This window comes from Geospiza fortis, unplaced genomic scaffold (genome assembly GCF_000277835.1).
Source record: "Geospiza fortis unplaced genomic scaffold, GeoFor_1.0 scaffold66, whole genome shotgun sequence".
In the NCBI taxonomy this organism is placed as follows: domain Eukaryota; kingdom Metazoa; phylum Chordata; class Aves; order Passeriformes; family Thraupidae; genus Geospiza; species Geospiza fortis.
Genome location: NW_005054312.1, coordinates 1,388,790 through 1,398,114, shown reverse-complemented (window position 1 = coordinate 1,398,114; position 9,325 = coordinate 1,388,790). Strand labels below are relative to the sequence as shown.

The following is a 9,325-nucleotide window of genomic DNA, read 5'->3' as shown; positions in this document are numbered from 1 at the left end:
TGTCGTCAATTATGGTTAAGGGGTACTAGGGGTGGGGACACAAGGGTATAACAAGGTGAACAGCAAACAGGAGTTTGCCTGGGGGTGGTGTTCTAAGTAACCAGGACTTTTACAAACAGTTTTGACTGTACTATTTGGTGTGCAATGGCAGGGATAAATGAATCAAGCTTGCACAGGGAAATGAAAAGCAGGAGGGGACAAAGAGGATCTAGGTCTGAGACAAGGCAGGTAGACCTGAATGACAAGGAAAACATTGCTATTACTGACATTAACTGAGAAGAGAAACATGGGAGTGGACACTAAGACGTATGCAAAGGCAGAGAGTTAGTTATGCATGTGACAAAGCAGAGGGATTTGTCAGGCCCATCTGCTATGAAACAAGCTTGGGGGGAGATCATTAACTGCCACCCTGGCCAGAGTGCATTGTTCTAAACTTTTCTTCTGTGCTTTCTTTTTTCTCCTTTTTCCTTCTTTCCAAGTTTTTTTAGGCTTATCCAGATTCCATAAAAGAAAGCAGTGAAGTTTGTTCTCCTGTGATTGGTTTTGCAGGATTTAAATGGCAGTTGACAAGTGCATGGAATTTTGAATTAAGTATTTAGATAAAAAGGCCCCACAGCCCATTACCAGATGTCAGGCACCAAAAGCAGTAACAGGGCACTGCCCAGTCCTCTGGGGCTGGCCCCCCTGCCCACAGCCCAGGACCCTGTGTCAGCCTCCTGAGGCCACCAGTCCCTGCCCCAGTGATGCTGCAGCAGAGCTGGCATCCAGCTTCCCAGGTTCCAGCCAGTATGGGCCCACCCACAAGCCAGCTCTTCCCACTGAACATATCTCTTCCTAGGAAATCAAAAGTCCGTGGCCTTCTGGCTGCAGTTCCAGGAAGGAAAAGAAATACAATATTGATCACATACTAAGGGCTGGGTTCTAGTACAAGAGTGACTGCAGTGCATATATTCTCATTCCTTTTTAAACATCTGTGGTAGTTTATTGGATAATTAGCATACTGCTTTGTATATTAATTTCTTTGAATTTGCTCTTCTTCATCTTCATTGAATTGTACTTTGTGTCTTTTTCAGTCCAGTTCTCAACCTCACTTTTCCACAACTTACTTAGAGCAGGCTACAGAAACTTTCCATTTCCCTTGGGCCCCAGCTCTACCACTTTTTCTTGGGTTTCTGTTTCCTGCCTCTCTCTGGGAGCTTTTCTGTCAGACTTGCTGCTGTCTTTCCCCATGAACTCTTTTTTTTTCTGTTCACTTTGGTCCTTTTCTTCCCCAAACTGGCTCTTCCTTTTGCTTGCTCTTTTGTGGACTGGTTGGTAACCGTTTTAGCATACTGGCATCATAACTGGTGTTGGCATCCCTGAAAGGGAAAACTTTTAGGAGTGATTTTAGGTGAAAAATATAATGGCTCTGTAGGTGCTTCATAAACTTAATCCAAAAGCAGGGGCAGCAGAGGAGAAAGGAGGAACTATTTCTTTGTTATCAAGGGCTAATGACAAGAGGGGCTACCAATATGATATATCAGAAAGTAAAGCTGGGCTTTTAATGCTGCATGAGAAATGATAGATAACAAAAAAGTTTGGAAGGTAAGACAAGGAGATAACGTGGAATTAAACAGAGAAGGAAAAGCTAAAAGGCAGGCATAAGAAACGGTATAATGGGAATAATAAGCAGATTAATGATGGCAGCAAGGAAGGTATCACTACAGTTGCTGAGACCAGAAGGAAGTCTGATGCAGTAATGGAGGGCTGAGGTGACCACAGAACAAGAGTTTTAGATTGTGCTTGTAATGGAAATTGTTGCTTTGTACCCACCTCAGTGCTGTGTTGTTCTGTAGGACACCCTTGTCAGCCTTATCCTCAGGAGCTCCCAGCCTAGCCCATATGTTGTCTCCCCAGTGAGCTTCTACCCATTCTCACCTGACACCATTCAACCCTTGCTGCAAATGAGATGATGTTAAATGCAGTCTCTTATTGGCAAAATGACCCAGATCAGACACTTTTTCTAGCCCTCAGCTGTCTGTAACTTGTGTGAGTTTCCTAACCCATTACTGATTTTCCACTTCATGGACAGGCCAGTCTGGCTGCTAAGGCTCCACTTTCTGGGGTCTTTCTCCCTCCTGTCCACTCATCACAAACTGTACAGAAGCAAGGGTGCTGCAGATTTGGTCAAACAAGGGTCTTGCTCTTGCAACTCACTCTAATAGAACAACACATGCAGAACTGCATCCAGAGCTTGGTTTTCCTGTTCTTGGTGGCTTTCTACCCATCATCCCCTCCTCACCTTCTATGTATCCATGCTCATATCAGTATGTATGTATTTGCAGTTGTCTTTTTGAAGGGATTAACAGGGCTTAAGTACAGAATGGGGTTCAACCACTGAGAATGTTATCTCTTTTCAGAGATTTTTCCCTACCTTCCACTGAGCTGCTGTACTGGTACTTTCTTTTTCTTCTGGCTTCAAATGTACCAGGAACACAAATAAGTATTGTTGTAATTTCATTCTTTTAGTCTGGAAAGTTCCACTTATCAAATGGGTGCAGAGGATTGCCCCACATGCTCAGCTCTGACCAAGGTATGTCTACGAAAAACTAGCTTGAGACACACCTTTGTAAGTTTATTATCAGAATACTTTAAATCATTATCAGCCTGCTTAGTTAGTTTACTTGGAGCAAATAATATGCCAGTGTAACTGATATTAATGTGTTTTGGAACTATTCATGTGTGTGTATATATATATGTACACATGTGTGTGTACATGTGTTTCTGTACTCAGGTAATAGGTGCCACACAAATACCATTATTCAGCATTTCCAGCTATAGTACTTATGGTCTATGAAAGTATAAAAATATTTTAAAGTGATTTTTTTTTTTGCTAAATTTCTTTGAATACTGAAGATTTTGCAATTGCAATGGTTCAGAAGCTCCAGGAGAAGGATTAGGGAATGCTATATTATGAATCATTGTTTCAGCAGTTCAAGGACAGGGCAGTGTACAAGTGCTACCTATGCAAGGCAATGTAACCTATTCCTTTGGTGCCTGTTCTGGAAATAAATCTGCATGGCGTGAGGAAGAACTTCAGTCTGAGTGTGGATGTGTTGGGTCGTGTACTCGTGAGACTATTATTAAAACATGTTTGACTGAGTGTTTTCCAATTGAAAGAATACTAGAGATTTTCTATCAGATCTTGTTTTGGTCAGGAGGAAAGGAACTCATTATAAACCCAAAGCTGGTGGTTGGACAAGTGTGACTGGTTGTGGTGAAGCTGCACATGCTGAGTTAAAGTACAGACCACAAACAGACATAGAGGAAGGCTGCAGAAAGTCTAGTATCACAAAATGTAAAGCAAGAATGACACAAATGAACCAATAAAAAGCAATATAACAGAAAAAAATATCCCAATAACGTCATCATATGACAATTTTTGACACCCCTGAAAAGTACAATACAGAGATAGAGAGCAGTCTCAGAGATAGAGCCAGTCTCACCTGCCATGCAGGGGATGTGCAAGTAGGTTGCCAGCCACCTCCATACCCAGTGTACCATGTAGAAAAGGGAGATGTTGAAAGTAATTAAAAGCATAAAATTGCCAGAAATTTCTTGAAGTAAACAGGATGGGAAGAACGTTTTATAGTCAGCAAATTTTACAACAAAGATATGAGCAACAGGATACAATGTTTTTGGCTTTCTTATTTGCAGTGTGTTTATCAGGAAGAAAAGAATCCTTAAAATGAAATTATAGAGGGTCTTGGTGGAATTATCAGCAGTGCAAAGAAAGCTTGAGTTCAGTAAATATTTTTAATTTTATGAGGGCTTCAAGCCTTTTTGCCATTTTGTATGCATGTGAGATGATTGGCATTGCTTTCTCCAGTAATCTATTTCCCATTTGTTACCATGCTTGGCTTGAACAATTGCTCTGGTTGTTCTCATATAGAAACTTTGGATTATGTTATAGGAAACAGATGTCACCAGACTGACTTACTATTTTTGCTTGGCTTTGGTTGATTAAGGCAATAGCACTGATGTAGTGGATTTAGAACTGTATAAAGCATTTGACATGACAGCATGTTCTGACTTAGGAGCTAGAAAGACATCAAAACAGCTGGACACACACTGAAGAAATTAAACACTAATTAACTGATAGGCCTCCAAAAATCTCCTGATAGCAATCTTTCTGAAAGACTCCTGCAAGAAAGGATTCTGTGAGGATAATTCTTGCTGCCTGGCCTGGCTTACTCTTTAGTAATGACCAAAAAAGAGTCCAAAAATTATTTTTGATTTAATTTGCAGAATCCAGTAAGACATGCAGATCTTAAAAACACCAAGCCATAGCTCTGTATAGTTGATTTATAATTATGTGATCTGAAGAACAAGGGAAAAAACAACAGTGCAGTGTAAGGCTCTTATCTGGAAGATTTTAAGCTTCATTAATTTATTTTTTTTTAATTAAAAAAAAATCCATCTCCCCGTCTGCTTCCCCCTACTATGTACAACAAGAAGAGTGCAGATTAATGCCTTATGTTTAATTTTTAGGATCTTCTTTTCTGGAAATGTGTAAGATTCAAAGAGATATTTAGATCCCTGTCTCCCTGTTTCCTGTTTTGTTACTTTTCAGTAGAAGAGGTTTCTGCTTTTTTTGTTTCTTGAGTCTTATGATGCCATCTTTCCTTCTTGCCTGGGAGACCCCATACTGCTGCCCTTTGGTTACAGCAGAAATAGTCTATTCAGTATGAACTTGTTGTGTTAATAGACTCACCATTCCTTTACTGAGGAATGCCTTGGAGTTACCTAAAATCACACTTAATTCAAGATAGGATGAGGGAAAATGCAAAGAGAAGTATTAACTCATTACATCTTAAACAGCAAACACAATTACATGGGAAAGCCATAAAAAATATAAGGAAAAGTTCATCTGATTTACTGACACTGACACCTATGGGCAAAGGTGCTTTCCATTTTGGATTTTTTTCCCTCCTTTTTAATTTCCAGGTGACTTGTCCCTCTTTGACAAAATGGCTCTCAGAATTTTCTTTCCTCCTCTTCCTCAGGTTTCCCTTAGGTGATTTTCATCAGTGGAAACTTTGCATTACACAGAACTCCATACTGGGGTCTCACATCTGAAAACATCTTCCGAAGAAGGCTTTGGACTTCACCTTAAGGTAGCTTCATGTCATGTGACCTCACTAGTTGAGGGCAATGTTAACTCTTACTGCCAGTCTGCTCTGTGAAGTTTTCTGAGGAGTCCAGAAAGATTTCACCTGTTAGCTTGGAGCTTGTTCTATCCCTTCTTATGGTCTGATTGTTCTCCTGAATTTAATGAAAGATTCTTTTGCTTCCACAAATATGCATAAGTCTTAGAAGAGGAGTTGTCTTCTGTGTGTAACTAGCTCCTAAACAGCTTCTTTCGCCCAAGGAAGCAAGTCTCTTCTATTTTCCTGTGGTGAGTCACTGACATGTTTCCTTATGAAATACGTCTTATAGCAGACCTTATAGTCTCTAGTGGTAGTGTAATTATTAAATATGCGTGATACAAGTATCATAATAGGGTAAAATTCATCTAGTTCATTTTCTGATTCCTGAGACAGGTATGATAGCATTTCTTTTCTGAAGTGACAGCATTTAAAAAGTGAATGAAGCCCAACCTCTTTCTCCTAGCTATATTCTAACATGGAGTCCTTGTACAGAATTGCTTAGACTCATATTGATTTTATTTGCTACACAGTGTAAAGTTGTGTCTTCAAACTGCTTCTGAAAGAGAATAAAAAGGGAACACTCAATCTTGGCTCTTATGAGATCAATGAACAGCCTGACTGACTTAACTGGCCTTGAAAATGGCCTTGAAAATGGGGCATTCGGACTCAAGGATCACATCGTGAAATGAGAATTGATGTACAGTGAAGGAAAGGTTAAAGGCAGATCTTCCCATGACCTTTCCTGTAGCCCTTACAATGATCTTATACAGCCAAGAAAATGAGAAAAACATATAGCCTAAATGCCATTGCGTCTAAGAATGCTGCATAAATTTGAATGGCTATTGTAACATTTTATTGTAAATATGAGTAAATTTTTAATCAGAGATAGTGAACAGTGTCCGTCTCCATTCCCTAGGTCATACCTACACTAAGAGAGATTTAATTGTCAGTAATGCTGTTAACTCTATGAGTCTGCAGATATTCTGGTAAAAGTGTGTGATATCAAAATTACCTATCAGCCCTGCAAGGAAGAACCCTTGTGCTTAAGTACAGTTTCAGCAATGTAAATGGTACTGCCTCAACTGCTGTCTCAGAACACACCAGAAACCAGAAGCGGTCCTATTGTATCTTGCAAAAACAAAACAAAATAAGAAAAATTGGAAAAAGAAATAAATTATGTCCTAAAGGAATCTAGACAATGATGTGTTTATTGCCAGCAAGTTCAGGGTGAAAACTTGAGAAGTGGGAAAGGAAAACAGTGCTGTTTGACTTTTTTGATTGTACAGACTTTATGGAACAGAATGTCATGATTGCCAGTAGTTATTGTTTTGCACCTAATTTTGCAAATTCCAATAAAAGCATGCTCTCTACTGGGGGAAACAGAATAAGATTGCACAGAGGATTTAGATAGGTCTCTCTCCATGATGTGCCAGGAGACAATAAGTGAGCACAAGAGAAGAAATATGTTGTGTTGGACTGCCTTCTTTCCTTCTGTCTGGGAACATGGAATAGCTCCTTTTCTATTGTTTACCACTTTCTGCATTTCCTATCATACTGAGCCATTTTGGGGCTCTTCTGCTACAGCAGCAATGGCAACAAACATATATGCAGGGTCTTTGGAGAGGGAAAATGGGAAAATTCAAGTTACTGGTGTGGATTCTCTGCAGGAATAGGGAAGAGTTTCTTCTGCAATGATTTAGTTGTTCAAAGTACAAAGTTTCAGGCAATAAATGGAAATAAATTCATCCTGAATGTGCCCTGGCCTTTGCGGATACACCTGTTACAGTTTATAGAGATCTTTGTGCTCCCAGATTCCAAAGATTATTAAAAAATACAACTTTGTAATTCTAAATGAAGTTATTGTTCCCCAACAGCTTTAAAAGACAAGGGAGGAGTATTTGCTCATAAGCAGTTCATTGTTCTGAAAAAGGGAGAAATTTTGAAAGACTTCAAAATGGACATATTTATCTATTTGGTTTAACAATATAATTGTGATGAGTCTTTTCCATAAGAGAATTTTTTCTTATTAGCAAAATCCATTTTTATAGAACTTGAAAAGTCTTTCTGCTGCCCTAAATTCTGTAGGAGATATACATTTTATCTTTGTTATATCAGTCATACAAAATCTAACCTGAATTATCTTTCCTTGTTGACAGAAAGACAGATTTCTGCTTTACACACCACGTCATTTTCCTTCCCGTGAGAATAACATGAACCAGAAGGTGTTAGTTTTCCTTCTTCCAAATTTTTTATTTGGAATATTTCTTTTTGGGTTTTTCTGTAGGAGACAAAAAAATCTAACAGGTGAGTAAAGAAATTACCAAAAAAATTTAACGCTTTATAGAAAGAGAGACACTTTTTCTGAATGTGTTAGAAAGTAAATATAGAGCCCAAGATATAAACAATACTGTGAAAATATTCAAGGCCTAGTCACTTGTCACTATGGTAGTTATCTCAGAAATATATGAGAGTACTACAAAAGCATGATATTGGAACACCAAACTTGCTTAGACTAGTACTGCTAACATATTGAAAGTTTTCATTTTAATAAATGTTTCACTAGGGAGGATAGTTTACTGCATGTTTGTCATGGTCTGGTCCAGTTACAGCCAAAAAAAAATATTTTAGCATCTTCATTAGATTTTGTATGCAGTGTGATAGAGTGCTATGATTGTCACAGATAAAGAGATTTATACAAGCCTATTTCACTGAAATGGTTTCAATTCTTCCTTGGTTACAGATGCATTTTCCAATCCTACTGAAAATTGGCTGGCAATTCAAAATGGTCGGAAAAACACACTGGCTTCTGTCTGCCTGAAGAATAACCTCAATAAACCAAGAAGCAAATTGGATTCTCATGTTGCAAACCAGCTCTTTGTGGAGCACAAACATAAATTTATCTACTGTGAGGTGCCTAAGGTAGGCTGCTCCAACTGGAAGAGAATTATTTTTCTTCTTCAATCAGACTTGAATGCAGAAGCTTCTGAAATTGAGCATGACAACATCCACCATACCTCAGTAATTAAAAGGCTGGTGTCTTACCCTCCTGCCTTACAAAAGGAATTTCTAAGCAATTACACCAAAGTGATGTTCACCAGACATCCCTTGGAACGGCTGGTTTCAGCTTACAGAGACAAACTCCTGCACTCTGAACCATTCTACAGTACCACTATTGCTAATGAGATTAGGGCAATGTTCAGGAAAAATAAAAATTCTCCTGAAAAAGTGAGTTTCCAGGAATTTGTCAACTTCATTATAGCAAAACCACCACATACTCTTGACATTCACTGGAAACCAATGTTTCTGCTCTGTGATCCTTGCAACATTCACTATGATATTGTGGGTAAGTATGAAACTCTTGGCTTGGACTCTGAGCATGTTCTGAAGGTCATTGGTGCACCAGAGAGCCTGCAATACCCCAGCTTGAAGAGATACAGCTCAGAGAAACGAACTGATGGTGATATCACCTTAGAGTACCTCAGACAACTGACCTCAGAACAAATTGAGAAGATAAAAAAATTGTATGAAATGGATTTTTTTTTGTTCAACTATACTACGAAATATGAGGATTATTTTTCCCTGAATGACTAATGGAGGTTAAACAAAGAGCAGTTTCCTTTGTACAAAATGGGCAGAACTTGTCCTCACCAGTGCTTTATTGGTGGGTTGGTGACTGCTGCTGATGTTATCGTGGAGTGTGTAGATATGGTTTATCATTCTAAGGACTCTTATATAAAATCCCTGCCATGATCTCTTGTTCCATGTAGACCTTTACCTATTAAAATCATTGTCTTCCTATTGATCTTTAACAGTATATGTTGGTTTCATGAGAAGTGTTTGTAAGTGATAGATTTTTGTCCATTGGTAAAAGACATGGTAAGGATGAAGAATGTTGTATTTCACAATTAATATTTTAGAACACCATTTTTACTTCTTTTTTTAATTAGAAAATTTTCATAAGAAGCAATAAATAATCTGCTTGAGAGTTTAACCACTTTGCAAGAGCCTTGATGATAAATGCTGTAGGAAAGGAGCAAATAACTTCAGATGCTTAAAGCTGCATTACACAGAATATCTTCCTGTCTAGCAGTGCTCTGATCACACCCATCAGCCTCATCCCTCAAGCAGCACAGTTA

General features: G+C 38.6%; 1 protein-coding gene across 2 annotated transcripts in view; it reads left to right on the top strand.

Annotated features, from left to right (window-relative positions):
* Window positions 1–8,987, top strand: part of LOC102044386 (carbohydrate sulfotransferase 9-like) — a 10,508-nt gene extending 1,521 nt beyond the window's left edge. Inside the window, exons 1-4 of one of the 2 annotated variants that reach the window (XM_005419415.2) lie at window positions 2,510–2,572; window positions 5,046–5,156; window positions 7,346–7,493; window positions 7,930–8,877. In XM_005419415.2, the coding sequence (XP_005419472.1) occupies window positions 7,400–7,493; window positions 7,930–8,780 (945 nt within the window). In that variant the 5' untranslated portion in view covers window positions 2,510–2,572; window positions 5,046–5,156; window positions 7,346–7,399 and the 3' untranslated portion in view covers window positions 8,781–8,877. Of the gene's footprint in view, window positions 1–2,509; window positions 2,573–5,045; window positions 5,157–7,345; window positions 7,494–7,929 lie in introns of those variants that run through there. The other variant, XM_005419414.2, reaches the window with a different exon arrangement.
* Window positions 8,988–9,325: the final 338 nt, after the last annotated feature.